Genomic DNA, 17,239 nt, shown 5'->3' on the forward strand with positions numbered 1-17,239 from the left:
TTTGTTATTTTCACCAGTCTGTGTTAGGTGCCTCCCACCCTATGTTCTTATCTCAGTGAGTGGCCCTAGTTTACCAAGCAAGAAATCTATGCATCATCCTGTTTGAGTCAATAAATGCTAAGCAATCACTTCCTGGTATCTTTTTTTCTTTTTTAATGTTTATTTCTGAGACAGACACAGAACATGAGTGGGGGTGGGGCAGAGAGACAGGGAGACACAAAATCCCTAGCAGGCTCCAGGCTCTGAGCTGTCAGCACAGAGCAGAATACGAGGTTTGAACCCACAAACCACGAGATCATGACTTGAGCTGAAGTCGTACGCTTATCCTAATAGGTGCCCCTCACTTCCTGATATCTTTGATGTTCATCTCCTCCTTCTGCTCCTATGCCATTTCCCTATTTCAGACCAATCCTAAGTGGTTTCAGTAGCCTTATTAGTCTGTCTTTCTCAGTGCCATTAGTCTTTCTGCTGAATAATTTTGATCGTGTTGCTTTCGTGTTCATGGTTCTTTAGTGGCTCGCCAAAGCCCAAGGAATAGCATCCATACCTCTTTGCATAGTGCACATAAACCTTCATGACCTGGCTTCTGTTTACCTTTCTAATCTTGTCTGTCTGATCAGACACCTGCCACTTGCTCCCACTTAGTGATAATGTAGTGATGTTGATATACTTATGGTTCCCTGGACATACCAAATATTGTTACAGTTTCTTGACTTTTCCTATGATGTACCTTTCACCTGTTTCATCTAGTTTTATAAAGCTCCATCTAAAATGCTATTTGATGGTTAAGCCTTTCCCTTTTTTTTCCAGGAGTGCTACTACTCTTCATTCAAACTTCTAATACAGCAGCTGTCTTAGTGTGTTATAATGACACATGGACCTTCGCTCCCTTGACTGATCTTTTTTTTTAATATATATTTTTTAAAGTTTATTTATTTATTTGGAGAGAGAGCAAGCATAAGCAGGGTAGGGGCAGAGAGAGAGAGAGAGAGGGAAAGGGAATTGCAAGCAGGCCCTGTGTTGTCATCAGCGAGCCCTACTTGGGGCTCAAACCCACAAACCATGAGATCATGACCTGAGCCAAAACTGAGAGTTGGCCCCTTAACCAACTGAGCCACCCAGGCAACCCTCCCTTGGCTGATAATCTTGAATTTAGATGCAGGATATACTGGGGTGGTCATATTGCTGTTTGTGGCCGACATTTTTTTCTGGTTGATCAGGCATTTGTTCTGATTGGTTTGTGCTCATGCCATACAGTTGTTATGTATTTTGTATATCAACTCCAGCTTACTACCAAGCAGCGGGTGACATAGGGTACCCAAAAATGCCTGTTGATACTTAAATTATGATGGGCTGAATGCCTAACTGTTGGATGCTCCCAAGCCCCATCTCATACTCTTATTCTCACTGCCTTTGGAAGTACTGGGCTAAGCCAGATAAGTTCCTCTAACATGTCACCTGGGCTGGTTCTGTAGCAAAGCAAAGAACAAATATATCGCACAACAAACTCACTTATTTGAAGAAAGTTTGCATGTCTCATTGAGGCTTCATTCCTTTTTTTTCTTTTTTTATTCAATTGCAGTTAATGTACAGTATTATATTAGTTTCAGGTGTACAAAATGATCATTCAACAATTCTATACATTTCTCAGTGCTCATCAAAATAAGTGTGCTCTTAATCCCCTTTATCTATTTAACCCTTCCCCCACCTACCTCTCCTCTGGCAACCGCCGATTTGAATTCCACATATGAGTAAAATCATATGGTATTTATCTTTCTCTGACTTATTATACTTAACATTATACTCTTCAGGTCCATTTATGTTGTTGCAAATGGCAAGATTTCATTCCTTTTTTTGTCTGAGTGATATTCCATTATATGTACCTATTCACCACATCCATTTTACACACACACACACACACACACACACACACACACACACACACATACGTACACACACACACATGCGCACACACACATACACATACACACCACGTCTTCTTTATTCATTTATCAATCAGTGGACTCACGGGTTGCTTCTGTATCTTGGCTATTGTAAATAATGCTGCAATAAACATAGGGATACTTATATCTTTTAGAATTAGTGTTTTCATTTTCTCTAGGTAAATTCAACACCAAAACAAATGATCTAATTAAAAAAATGGACAGCAGACCTATATAGATGTTTTCCCAAATAAGACATACTGACGGCCAACAGACACATGAAAAGATGTTGGACATCACTAATCATCAGGGAAATACAAATTAAAGCCAAATGAGATTTTACTTTACACCTGTCACAATGGCTAAAATTGATAAGGAACAAGTGTTGGCAAAGATGTGGAGAAAAAGGACCCTCCTGCACTGTTGTTTATAGGAATGCAAATTGGTGCAGCCACTGTGGATAACAATATGGAGAATCCTCAAAAATTAAAAAGAAATACCAGATGCTCAAGTTATTCAACTACTAGGTATTTATGCAAGGCTTCATATTTAACAAACTAATATTTTCACTTCCCTCAATTATTCTCAAATAGTTTTAAGACTTTATACCTCCCATAGATTGTCCACTAATCATCATCCAAATTTCCACTTACAGCACAGGAATCAGAACTAAGACTAATAAACTATTGTAGGGTGAAGTAAGATAATTGCCTCCCATGAGTTTTTAGTGATATTGATGAAGGCTTGATGACAATAACTCCTTTCACAACCATATCACATTGAACTTGTAATTACTTAAAGCCCAGGGTTTTTTTGTCGTTTTTTTTTAATGTGAGCTGCTATCAAATTAGATAATTGTACCCCCACACTTGTACCATTGATTTTTAAAATCTAAATGCAGACCTTTAATTATATTGCTGCCTATTTGAAAAAATAAATTTCTACCTCCAGTGATCTCATCCTGAATACCTTTATCCTCTATCCTGGTTTGGGATTCTCTGCAGTTTGACAAGTTTGCTTTCTATAGCTTTCTTACAAATCACTGATGAAAATATGTAAACAGCAACATAAATCACAGAACCCCAAATTATACCACTTTCCTTGCAACTTCAGATTGATTCATTAATTGGCATCGTTTGGGTACAAAATGTTAGTATTGATTCCTGACTCTTGGGGTGTTTTTTATTTTCCTCTGTCTCATTACTCTACTTTGTCTACAAAATATAATTAGAGACTTAATTAAATGCCTTGTTTAAATTAACGAACACCAGGTCTGCAAGTTTACTTAATCAATTACCTGCTTTATTAGAAAATCATCCTCATTGTTGTCATTGTCATTGATATTATCATCCATCTTTTGAAGTCAATTTACATGTGTAAACCCCAGTCTTAGATGTTAGTGGGGCTCCAGTCCTACATCTCACAGTTATTTTTAACTTGGATTAACCTCTAATTCCATGGCCTGGAATGTCCAAGTTGTCTCCAGGCTTTCTGCTGAGGCCCACAAGAGCTCACTCATATGGCCTTCTTTACCTCTGTGTCCTCTCAGCTGCCTTCAAAAACTCAGATGCAAACTGAACACCTTTTCCTGATTTCCGGTGAAGTTCACTTAGACTGAGCCCTCTGGGAGTTTTCAGGTCATGTAGAGATCTGTGTGCCCAGAGGTTACGTATCATGTAGCTTTCTGCCACCGTGTTGGCTCATTCAGGGGCTTTAGCCTACTCTCTTCCCACTTGCTCTTCACCTTCTTTTTCATAATTACCCAGGGCTTCAATTTCTTCCTCTTGTGTTCTACCTAGCAATTCACCTCTCTCTGGTTACCACCTATACTTTGTAGCGTGCCAAATCTGCCAACGTCTTTAGCAAACAAACTCTTCTCTTCATATTCTCTCTGGGGGAGTTGACATCATAAATAATACAATCTTTGTTGCATATACGTTAATTCATTTAGTTTGTGGGGAAGAGCCAGGTATTGGTCTAACATTTTGTATATTGTTAAACTGAAGTTTGGATAGATAGGTGGCTTTTGTCAAGATCCTTGACTAGTTGGTTGTGAGGCTGAAATTTGAATACAGGTGTGTAACTCAGAGATACCCATGTGAACTATTGAATTAACTCACCCTGTTATCTCAAGAGCAGATTTCTTTTTTTCCTTTATCCCTTCTCTCTTCTGCCTTCTCCTCACAGGGCCAGGATGGATATCTCAGAAAGAGCCCCCAGCCTGGGTTCAACCCTTATAGGTCAAACCCACAAAGTGGAAATCAGAACATATGTCCTTTCACATCATTTTATATACCTTCCAATAAATTGTACACGATGGAAAAAGGGCAGTGTTTTGTTGTTGTTGTTGTTGTTGCTGTTGTTTTAACTTTAGCCAAGCATTAGTGATGAGGAAGAAAATCTCCTCTACAGTCTAGCTAATACTCTGAGCTCAGTTTTTCAAGCTCGGTTTTTCACATGCAAAAGGAGGAGAATGCTTTCTTTAGAGAGTTGCCTGGTTTTAAAGGCTTTTGGCTTCTTGCCTAATCATATTTTCATGTCAGAAACTGACCAGGCTTCAGTTTTTCTCTTTGCAGCGAATCTAAAACAATTCTTAATGAGTCCCTGGGCAGATGGAAGACTTAGACTAGCAGGGAAACAGCAAAAGAAAGAAAGAAAAAGTAATATTTAAAATATTCCACTTGAGGAAAAGATTGGATATATTCGTAATTTTTAAGTTTATATTTGATTAATTTGAGATTTTCTTTGAGAAGATAGAAGAAAATCACAGCTAAGAAGTTAAAGTCTTGATCTAACAAGTGTTAATATTATATTGTCACCTGATTCTTGTAGTGGAACCATCACTTCCTTGATTGTTTTCTCTTTAAAATCATGTCTTTTATGTTTAAATTGTTGTCCTTAGTATTTGTAATAAGTCCCAGTTCATTTTCAGCTATAATCTCCCTGGAAGAACTCTTAATCAGCTTCTGATTTTATTTATTCCTTCTTTTGTGCTCCTGCTTCTTTATGGCCATATTTTCATGGGTCGTTTATTAGAAAGCAGGCAATGAAATAGCGTTTCTTTTTTTAGAGATCTGTTTTTCCTCTTTAAGATTATTATTTACATATGTGTGTGTATGTATATATACACACACATATGTAAATAATAAGGGTAGAGGAAGAGGGCGAGAGAATCTCAAGCAGAGCTCCATCCTGTGACCATGAGTTCATGACCTAAGCTGAAATCAAGAGTTGGACGCTTAACCCACTGAGCCACCCAGACACCCCTCTTTAGGAATATTTTTAATTAAATATCTATAGTTGCAGTTTTAGAAACACTTTATTTATTTTAGAGTCTCAGGTAGCAGCATCCATTTTGTGAAATGTTTCACAGATTATAAAATAGTGGTTCAGTATACCAAATACTTCCTTTGTTTTTAGTTTGTTTTTTTCCCCTGGTTTCAATAGGTAATATTCTTACTATTTTGAGATTTCTGTCATTGCCACAAACAATATTTCCTTAGGAGTCAGAAGTAAATTTACAGTAGACATTTCTCTTCCCGCTGCTCTACATATCAGTCATTTTTCTGCAAAGAAAGTGAAAATTTATTGAATGACAAACTTTGAAACATTATACAATTCTCTCTCTGTTTTGTGGGCATATTTCATGCCTTTGAATGGAGACTTTTGTCCATTTCCATATTATACACAATGAGCTATTATTATAAGTATTCCAAAGCAAGAGTTTTCAAGATACAATTAATTGATAATTTTTGAGAATTGGGAAAAAGAGAGTTCCATTCTTTTTTTTTTTTTTTTATTACAATCCATTCTTTACAATGGGACATGAAGACATTAAATAAGGATACTGATACTTTCTCTTGTATGGTCTTAGTTATGTTAAATAAAGTTTTGTTTTAATGGGCTGTTAGGCAAATTTTAGGAAACTAAAACCATATGGAATAATCTATGTCTCCGGGACACCTGAGTGGCTAATCAGAAGAGCATGGGACTCTTGATCTAAGGATTGTGAGTTCAAACCCCACACTGGGTATAGCGATTACTAAAAAAAAAAAAAAAAAAAAAAAAAAAAGTAAATAAGCTTAAATAAATAAGCTTTACGTTTATAGTCTAGAAATGTAAAAGGGTGGTATCTAAATAGTAAAGGACACATCTTATCAAGTGATAAGTCAGATGTAAAACTGGCCTTGTAAAAAGGTGACTCTATTAAAGATGGAAGTAAGCCACTTAATGAAGCCACTATAGTTATACATATGTGGCACTACATGGAACTACACAAACTTTACTTTGGCAATGAACGTGAGTGGCCTTTAGTAGTGGAAGTTTTTGTGTTTATATTGTTTCTATACATCAGAAGCTGGTACTGCCCAACCTAAGTAAAAGGACCAGCAAAAATGTTTTATTTTGCTTTATTTTTTAAAAAAATGATTACTTACTTATTTTGAGAGCAAGAATCTGGAGCAGACACTGCACTGACAGTGTAGAGCCTGATGTGGGGCTCAAACCCAGGAACCGTGAGATCATGACCTGAACCAAAATCGAGATTCAAATGCTTAAACCAGTGACCACCAGGCGACCCTATTTTGCTTTAAAACAGGGATTCCTGCATTTTGTGTGAGATAAGTGGTTCAGTTTCTTCATATACATTATTGATATTAATTTGTTGTGTTACTGTTTTCCTATTAAATGGCATTCTCAAAAGTATGACCTCCCTAATGCTGATACTGAAACAGCACTATTTCCAGTCATGCAGTTAAACCTAATTAAACATTAGTACAAAATCTGGAAGATCAGGAAGTTTTTAGTGCCATCTTGAATCTTATTGTTGAATTAACTTACCACCCTTGTTTGGGCATAATACATTCCAAAAAAGAAGTTTAAAGAAGCATCAATTTATTCAAAGGGGTTGTATCTGCTTCATATGCATCCTTCAGTAGTATTCAGGAGAACAGCTGTCAGATAAATTATAAAAATACATGATAAACAAAACCAACTTATCTTTTTTAATTGATTTTAATCTAACTTCATCTAGGCAGCATAATGTTCTTCACTGAAAGTAGGGGGAATAATATTTGTCAATTACTTAGCAGCTCACCTGGCTTAAAAAATATACACAGCCTTCATATTACTAATAGAGTCTAATGTGCAAAGTGGTAAATTATTGGTGGGAGCTATTGAAGATTGACTGTTAACTAGTCATACCACTTGTTCAGGTTTAATTTCAAGCAACAAAGGAGGAAACTTGATTACTGGTAGTAATAGCAATGACTTATGGGAAATTACAACTGAATAATATATTGATTAATAGTGACTGAAAGTCATTATCGCCTGATGGCTGTTCGAACAGCTAATGTGAAACAATGCAACTGCTGTCTGTCACTAAATTCCTGCTGTATTAGTTCTTTCTCAATTGTTGTTTTATTTCTTGCAGTTGAAAATAGAACATAGATGGGAGAGTCATGATTCTAAACTTATTTTTTGCTGATAAACACATTGCTTTTCAGTTTTAAATGCCTGCCGTAAATAAGAGGGGATATATTTTATTTGATTACCTGAAGAAATAACAAATGTTAAATGTTGAAGAATGTCAAGGTTCCTCATTCTGACAATGTGCTTTGGTAATATTCAGGATCAGGGTGGCACAGGCTTTTCTATACGGAAGTAGTTGAGAGTGGCCCATGGTATTTCTGCCTGCCACCTAAAAAGAGAAAAAGATGACTCTGGCATCCCTCATTATCATTTATTTATCTCCTTTTCAAACTTAGCCCTCTCTCTTACTTCATAGCAGTTGGCTAAATTTCTCTTGAATTTTGTACTGCTTTGCATGGATTGTGAGGAGTACAGTAAGGTTTCAGGTTAGGATTCATGAGGTTCATAATTCATAATTATCTTGATATGTCAGATATTGGAAATATGCAAAGGATATAATCAAAGTGTAGTAATGTGATTTACCTGTTTAATTTTAAACATGAGTAATAAACACTAATTTAGATACATTCTATCAATATAATAAAAACCCATGCAATGAAACTTTGTCAACTGATGATTTTTACCTTTAAACTGTAGAAAGTCATTCAGTTCATTATATGTCTGGTTTAGGACCTGAATGCTGACTTTTTTTTTTTATTTTAATTCCAGTGTAGTTAAAATACAGTGTTATATTACTTTCAAGTGTACAACATAGTGACTCAGCAGTTCCATATATTACTCCATGCTCATTAAATAAGTGTAGTCTTTTGTTTTCTAACTGATTTGCTCAGTAATGAAGGTTTATCAAAATATCAACAAATTATCAAGGTGAAATGTCAGGTTATCTTTGTATATATGTCATCTTCAACTTAATCAAGTGTTTATTATCTGGCTGCTTTGTGTATGGAACTTAGCATTAACATAAGCCTACTAGAGTAGACTTATTTAAAAGATCCAGTTCCTTGTTTCTCAGGTTACCCTTCTCTCACCCTGCCACGTTCAGCCCAGCTTTCATGATTTATCACATTGCACAAGTACATCTTAAATGTGACACTGGGTGTTTTCCTCCAAAAGAGTTATATGTGGGAATGCATTTAGAGGAGTCTGTAATTTAGTAGTTAATAGGCTTTTCACTCAATGAATATCCATGGATCTGATATGCATTTGTTTTGGCATTTCAGAAATGACACGCTAAATGACTTCTCTTCGATGTTTACATTAACAAGCCTGCATTTAAAATTTTCACTCCAGTTTTTCTCCCCCTCACATGGATATAAGCCTAACTAGCTGAATTGGAGAGGAGGAGAGAACAAATTGGTGGAGGAAACCTGGTTTGATCTGTTTTGGGGTGTGTGTCTTAACCCATCTGGGCTCAAGTGACCAGTAATTATATTTTTTCAGAAATCAATGGTCATGAAATTAATCATATTATTTATATATTTATGAATAATTACCGAAGAGGGTAATTACTACTCTGTAATCTTAAAATACCTAGAAAATAGAAAAATTTCTAGGAAAGTTAATCCATTTCTCTTATGATGAGAAATTTTGGGGTTCGTACCAAGAATGTGAAGGGTATGAGATTTTTTTCTACTTTTCATGCCCACAGTTTAGCCTGCAACAGTTTCACGGCAGATTCTGGCAGGGGGAATGCACTCCTGGATCAGACAAAAAGACTTTATTACTCACAGTATAGCAAGTGGCATCAACTTTATTATGCCACCAAGTGCTTTGGGGATAACATGGATAAGCCCACCTGGTATATACAGTTGGTTTGTATCACAGCTGAGGAATCTTGAGTTTAGGAAGTCTGAATCTTTTATAATGGATATTAAGCAAATCTACTTGAACTGTGTTATGGAGAGAGCCATTATCTTGATTATAGTGGACAGTAAATAAACTTGCCCTCTGTACCCATGAGAGGTATTAACTCTGTCTTCCCAAGCTGTTTATTATGGAGTAGTTAGTATCTCTGCCACAATATGTACAGATATGGGAGAGATCCATAGAGATTTAACTCCTAATATACCTCCTCTGCACTAGCTTATGGCAAGAAGGTGGTGGCTCTTGATGAGCTTGTATAATATTTCTGACAGGTAAAATAAAGGGGATATACGGAGAACACCACCACTGGGGATAAACATAAGTCAGTTTTACCAATAATTAGTGTAAGTAATACAAGAATATCTTTAACTCCAGGCTGAATTAATATGCTCCATCTTACATCAAGTGTAAGAGTGCTATTAATCTTTGACTACATATATTAATATATGTTTCTATCTCATTGTTAAGTTCAACATGCACATCATTATATATACCAAATTAAGATTGATTTTATAATTGGTTTCTGCCTCTTCAAACAATGTATTTTCTTTTTCACAAATTCCTGCTATACATGGTTTTGATTTTCCTTCAATGGTCTATGCTAAAACTAAAAGTACTAAAATTCACAACCCATCATGAGAAAGAAACAGTCTAAACTGTTTCTTGAATTATAAATTAATAAATATATCCATGTAAAATTTCCCTTGATCTCATTTTTTTCAAATTATTATTTTAAAAACTTTGTTTGGCCTTCCATACTTTTGCATAATCCTTCAATGACTTTGATAAATTATATCTTAGTGCAATTATCCACCATAATTATCACCACTTTCTAAGCACAACTTAAAGAGCTTACCTTTGCCAAAAGTTAATAGCTTACTTTTGCCAAAAACTTCTCCATTACCACATTGTTTTTAACCTCATCAGACTTTTATCACCTCCCATAGTATCTGTTTTTGTTAAATGAGATTTTACAGTGAAATTTGATATATGCCCCTTTGGTATATTATTACAGAAATTTTTAGCTGATGATAAGGTTTTATATCAATGTGTTTTATAATAATTTTTCCTTTACTCAAAATTATTGGATAATATGGTATTCAGGTTAAATATTCTGGTAAACTGAATATTATTGACACAAACATGGCACAACATTTACGATACATTTAAACAAATTTTCAGAGGACTCAAGGACAAGTATGTTTTAAACTAAAATTATGATTTGATCTTTCTCTTCCATTGCATTTAGTCTCTTATGAACAATAGTGATTTCTACATTATTCTGAAGATTTAAAATATTTGACCAAATCTTCATTTATCCAGTATTACATTTACTATTTGCTCTTTTCTCATTTTTTATGGCTACTGCCATTTTTAATTTTAAAACCCTGACTACTAAGCTTATAGGAAAAAAAACTACTGTTTACTTCTATTTTATGTTTATTAGTGTTTCAGATGAACAGGAATTTTTGTGATCAAGTTTTCCTGTATATACCTTTAAGATAAATTTATTGCAATAATTTAAAATTAATAAAAACATATATTGTCATAGACCTGTCAGAGATCTTAGCAGTGAACTAGCCCAATCTCTATATTTTACAAGTGAAGAAACTGGGGGTCAGATAAATTAACAGATTGACTCATGGTGTCCCGGATTATTATTATTATTTTTTGATGGCAATCATTTCTATTTATTTCAGGATATAATGTATTATTTAGACCCATGGATGATACTAAATTATAACTATTTATTTATTGAAATGTTTATTTATTTTTGAGAGAGAGTGAGTGGGGGAGGGGCAAAGGACGAGGGGGAGGATACAGAACCTGAAGCAGGCTCCAGGCTCTGAGTTGTCAGCACAAAGCCCGACGTGGAGCTTGAACTAGGGAACGGTGAGATCATGACCTGGGCCGAAGTCGGATGCTTAACCAACTGAGCCACCCAGGCGCCCCTAAATTGTAGCTATTTAGATACCCACAGGGTATCTTATTTTTGCAAAGATAGGGTCTAAAAATCATAAAACTGGAAAAAACAGAATAGATTAATAATATAATACACATCAAAATTAGATTAAAAATGTACATCCTGGCTCTCATTTGCTATGTCCTGCGGTTAAAGATGTTACAAAGATACTGAGAATATCACCAAGTACTCCAGCATTTATAAACACAGGTGTTATCAAAAAATTCTATCTCTGATTTTGGCAAAGAGAAACCATCCAAATTTTGTTCTTTGTATTACTAACACAATTTAACCATATCAGTTTGGCACGTGATATTACTATTTTTCCTACTGTAGCAAGTTCTAGTTTTCCCAAGTCTTTCCCTGGAAAGACTTTCCCTATTCTGGAAATAAATTTATCATCTATTTTAAACACTCAATTAGAATGTTAATCTATTGTTCAAATTATCCTCATAAATGCATACCCCAGGTTGGTATGTTCACATAGATCCTTTCCGATTTTAGGCTAAGCAAAAGACATGCACTCAGAGCTGTATTAAAGCAAAAGACAACTCCTCTTATTATCAAGAGAAACTGTGATCCTTCCATGTAGTGTCTAATAGAGAAAACATTGATTTTGATACATTATCTTATTTTATTCAAATACCAGTCTGATCACATATTGTCCAAAAACACTCAAATAACAAACCAAATACAGACAGATGTTAAAGATTGGTCTTCAAACATCATAACCAATGATGCCACGCTTGCCTATGATCTCGCCGACATAAAACCACATCCACACCTCAGTGGCCACCAAACCATTCAGCAGAGCTTCCTTAACTGTAAGCTGTTTGAAGCTACCAGTTTGAGCGCTCTTGACTATTTTTTTCAAGCTCTGAATAGCTGTCGGGATCTCAGCAGGGGTTGGAGGAACCAGCTCAACCTTGGCATAGTGCCAAAATGTGGCCAATCGAGGCTTCGAGTAAGTCACAGCAGCGTTCACCAGTACCGGGGCCTTCTCTGCGAGGTTACGGACAAACTGGGCCATGGTTACCCCGGATTATTATTTATAGAGCTAAGACTAGAACCCTGGTCTTCCACCTTCAGTTCTTAACTGTTTCATAACTAAATTCCACTGAATCTAGTATGACATTATTGTAAGATGTACCATCATTTCATTTATCACTAAGAAAGAAAAAAATGCATTCAATAACATTATGGCAATTTAATTAATAATATCCCTACCCAATTCATGAAGTCATCACATCTGTCTCTTATTGTTTTGAAATTAGTCCTCCCTTAACCTAAACTGAATTGCATATGAGGCAGTCTGTTTTGCACAGATATCCATAACAAAATACAACATAGCTTCAAGTAATTGTGGATATCTTTCTTATATTTCGTAGGGCACATGTTTGTTGCTTTGCAGGAAAACCAGTAATTGTGGTCATCTCTCCAACAAAGAATATTTTAGTAAGACCAAATTTATATCCTGTTCTTTGTTGCCATGCATTTCAGTATGAACAATACATTTTTATTTTAATGATTTTATGTTAATTATACTGTAGACATTTTGAGGCTATTTTATTTCTATTTTTTTCTTCCTCCTTCCCGCCCTTTTTCTTTCTTCCTTCCTCCATCCTTCCATCTTCCTTTCCTCCTTTCTCTCTCTTCCTTTCTCTCTGTTCTTTTCTCTCCTCTCCTCTCCTCTCCTCTCCTCTCCTCTCCTCTCCTCTCCTCTCCTCTCCTCTCCTCTCGTCTCTTCTCTTCTCTTCTCTTCTCTTCTCTTTTCTTTTTTCTCTGCACCCAGTGCGGGGCTTGAATTTACAACCTCAAGGAGATCAAAAGTCACATGCTCTACCAATCCAGCCATGCAGCAGGGCCAAAGATATTTTAAACAGCAGTTAAATGAAACACATACTGGACCAACAGTGTACATGGCTCAGTCAGGAGGGAAGCAGTTTGCTTAGCTATGATCAAGAGCAGGTAATTGCAACTATGTAATGTAATGACTGTCCCTTATATTTGTCTTCCCAGCATTTGAAGACATTATCAGTCATAAGAGGCATCTTGATTTTAGAGGTGTTAAAATGTCAACATAATAATAATAAAAATTTGAGTCTTGGAATTGGTGAACTATGATACCTCCTTAAGATTTGTAGAAGTATGGCTCAGAATATTAATTTTCGAGTAATATTTTTACAGAATACTCTGCTTATTTACCTGTAAAGACTCTTTATCTTTTGTTAGCCCCTCTAAACAGAGAAATACCTCTGGTACTCTTGATTGCATGCATATCCCAAAAAATTTTATACTTTCCCAAATCTACTAGATTGCTTAGTAAACTTACTACATATGTTCATAGTTCTAACTTTGTATTTGGTAGTTTGCTCTTATCTTAGAAAACTTATTTACACATAATGAATGGCATAAATGACCATAGATTTTTAAAATTGAGAGTGATTTATTCTTCATTATTTTTCAAAATTGAAATATATTTCAAATGAACATGATTTCAAAATCATTAAACTACTCAAAACAGTTCCCAGTTATATACTATTTATCTGAATCATGTTGTTGAATATTCAGTAATAAAGAGTTTGATTAGGGTTTTTTTTTAAGTACCTTGGTTTGGAATATACTGACTCTATGTAGAGGACAGGAATTTAATTTCAAATAAGTTTTCAGACTGTTTCTAGCTCACCAAGTCGTAATTACTATTTTGACAGTTATGTCTCATAGACATTTATTTTAATTGCATATGTTAGCAATTCATTTTGGCATGACAGTCTCTGCCATTGTTGTGTTGCTGAATTATGCTTACAGAAACTATGTCAGAAATTCAACATGTGGAGAACAGTAATTAACCTGAATCATCAATTAGCTTTTGTGAATACAGATGTCCTATGAATACACTCTTGTTGTTTTTTTTTCTTTTTTAATTAAGTAAAATCTCACTAATCCTGACTGTCTGTACTCACCCCCTATTTCTAACCCAACACTAAGTCTCCTTGATTTCCTTCCTAAATATTTTTTGGACCTGTCCTCTTTTATCTCTACTCCTAGTATATCTTAATACTAGCTCTCACCTAGATTCTACAGCCTGCTGTCTCCCCCACACCCACTCTTAACCCTTTCAACTCATTTCTCACCTTATAAACAGAGGACTGTTTATAAATGCAAGTCATACCTTGTCACACCTACTTTCTTGGAATGATTCAGGGGCTACTCCAGAGGAAAAGACTAACATCCTTAAGAGAGGCTAGGTTTGTGCACATTTGATCCCACTACCCTGAGTCTCACTGTGTGCCCTAGTCTGTGCCTGAAGGCCACATTGACTTTGAAAGTAGACACCATACTTCTTCCTCTGTAAGGCATGTGTTTCTTCTACCTAGAGTATTGTTTCAACTCCTGTTAGCTTTTCTTGGCTAGCTTCCTCAGTTTGCATATAAAGCCACTGGGAACACTGCCTTCTCTGACCACCGAAATCACATTAGGTCTTATTTATATGTTCCCATAGAAACTTGAACTTGTCTTATATCATTTTCAACACAGAATGCAAATGTATATTATTTTCATAGGGTGTCTTTGCTGGAGTGTAGTGAACTTTGTAGGAATTCTCCATTTACCACTGTATTCTCAGTGATTGGCCCAGCAATCAGCAGATAGTAAGTGTGCAATAGTTACTTGTGAAAAAAAAAAAAAAGAATAACTCTACTACAATGGAATGAGTGATTATTAAATCTAAAGTGAAGCTGACTTTTTAAAAGAAAAGTTTGACATGATAAATAATACATTGGTCCTTTTAAATGGCCTTTGAGGAATTTAACAATGTGTAGTTTGGAAATGCTCTTAATTAAAAAATATATCCTACCAATTGTGAGTCAGACACCTTATATATTTGGTTGGGCACTGCTACTTCCAGGCTGTGTGAAGTTGAGCAGTTAATTACCTTCCTAAATCTACTTCATGTTCTGTCTGCTCTATATACTTCTCTGGTTTGTTGTAAGGAGAGTGGCAGGGTGGGTGGGTAGGGTGTGAATGATAAAGCACTGCTTAGAAGGTTTAACTATTTAAGTATGCCAAGAAGATTCACTGGCAGCCATTATTTGATTTTCCCTACATCTTTTAAAATAATTTCTAAAGTATCTTTAAAATGTTCTGCACTTCATATTTTCACTAATTAAAACTGTGTTTAAAGTAGTGTAAATTCTAATGTAGTTTAGTATATCATATGTATTTGTTTCATTAATCATCATTTGTATTGAGGGCAGTACATTCAGTTCATGTTCTTAAACACTTTGAATACTTCCTTCTGATTCTTCTCATGCTATGCTGTGCCATTATCTTATGTACAAATTTGGAGAAGCACTTGGTGTACAATGGTCAAACCCCGATTTTATTAATTAATCTGTATCTTTAGTGTACTACAGTAATAATTTACAGCAATAAACACTGTCTTACATCTGTATTGTGGTAAAATAGTGTTATAGATATATACCCCCCGCATGGGGGGGGGTATCCCTTGAGATATCCCTTTCTCAAGAAAGGATCAAGTACCTGACATATTTTTCATTGAATTCATTCTATATTTTGGGTTAAAGTTTATAGCTTAAGTTACATAATAGTAAGTTGGACACTAAGTAAGTTTAACCAATATTCATAACCTCCTGGATGGTCTGGAATCATTAGAGCTCAAAACTCTCTTCCCTAAAATATAGGGAGGTAGACACTTTTATTCCTTAGTAAACCAACTCCCATATTTACCTCTAATTATGAAAATTAAAGTGATTAAATACTTTATTGCTGAAATAGATTATCATTTTCACATGTCAAAGATATTCTTGAAAGAAATATAGGCCTAATGATTAGAATTCAGATAGAACATGTATTTTATAATACACAATAATATATATGTTTTGACGTTTGTACATATGTAATAATGTAATTTATGACATACTTTAGTAAATCGTAGTGTTTAATCCTGAGTCTATTTCAGTTTGATTTGAGTTACCAGAAAGTTTCCAGCCTAAATTTTATGTTTGAAATGTATTTGCTGTACTCCAGGTTGGCTGTATTTTTGTTTTTGTTAGTGCTGAGTTCAAATTTATCTCTTTTTGTGCATAGTTTATTGACTTTCCCACATTCTCTTATAAATACCTGTTAAAGAATCCATTAATCACTGTGCTTTAGCTTAAGACTACATATAGAAGTTATGTTCTTACTTATTTATATTTTCCCTAAATTAAAATGTGTAGATTTCTTTTTTTTTAATTTTTTAAGTTTGCTTATTTATTTTGAGAGGGACAGAGACAGCATGAGTGGGGGAGGGGCAGAGAGTGAGGGAGAAAGAGAAAATCCCAAGGGAGCTCTGCACTGTCAGCCCAGAGCCTGATGCAGCACTTAAACTCACAAAATCATGAGATCAAGACCTGAGCCAAAACCAAGAGTCAGATGCTTAACAGACTGAACCACCAGGTGCCCAAAAGGTATAGATTTCTTAGGCATCTCAAGATTTGTGAAACTACTGAATCCAATATTAGAACACCTGCTAGTACAGACCTGTGTATCATTCCATTCCCAGTCATAATGGTTAACTTCATGGAGATATTCATGAAAATATTATTACAAAAGTCGGGGTTTGGGGGGCTGCAAATGTTCACCCAAGTTAAATTGCTCCCCAACTCAAACAACAGCATCACTTCCTGACATGCCAATGGTGGTCAAAAATGGACCACTACATTATAGGAATTGATTAAAGCCAATGAACCTTGATGAAACATGAAAACTAGTTGTGTCTAACATAAACCATTTAATTCAGGAAAAAAAGCAGAGAACCATGTTTTTATTGGCCATACTGGAAATAATTACAGAATGCTTTGTTCTTTTACAAGTGGTTGGAGTTACTGAAAGAAGAGAAAGTACTTTTTTTTGATGTTTATTTATTCATTTTGATAGACATGGGGGAGAAGCAGAGAGAATCTCAAGCAGGCTCCACACACTGTCAGTGCAGAGCCTGAGATGGGGCTCAGTCTCAGGAACTGTGAGATCATGACCT

At 35.3% G+C, this 17,239-nt stretch overlaps 2 protein-coding genes across 7 annotated transcripts in view; one reads left to right on the forward strand and one right to left on the reverse strand.

Annotated features, from left to right (window-relative positions):
* Nucleotides 1-17,239, forward strand: part of NKAIN2 (sodium/potassium transporting ATPase interacting 2) — a 987,104-nt gene that overhangs the window by 103,027 nt on the left and 866,838 nt on the right. The window lies entirely within an intron of this gene.
* On the reverse strand, nucleotides 11,814-12,235 carry LOC101081635 (ATP synthase subunit g, mitochondrial-like). Its single transcript, XM_045057986.1, has one exon. The coding sequence runs from the start codon at nucleotides 12,227-12,229 to the stop codon at nucleotides 11,918-11,920; it is 312 nt and encodes a 103-aa protein (XP_044913921.1). The 5' UTR covers nucleotides 12,230-12,235; the 3' UTR covers nucleotides 11,814-11,917.

Source organism: Felis catus, chromosome B2, assembly GCF_018350175.1.
Source record: "Felis catus isolate Fca126 chromosome B2, F.catus_Fca126_mat1.0, whole genome shotgun sequence".
NCBI lineage: Eukaryota > Metazoa > Chordata > Mammalia > Carnivora > Felidae > Felis > Felis catus.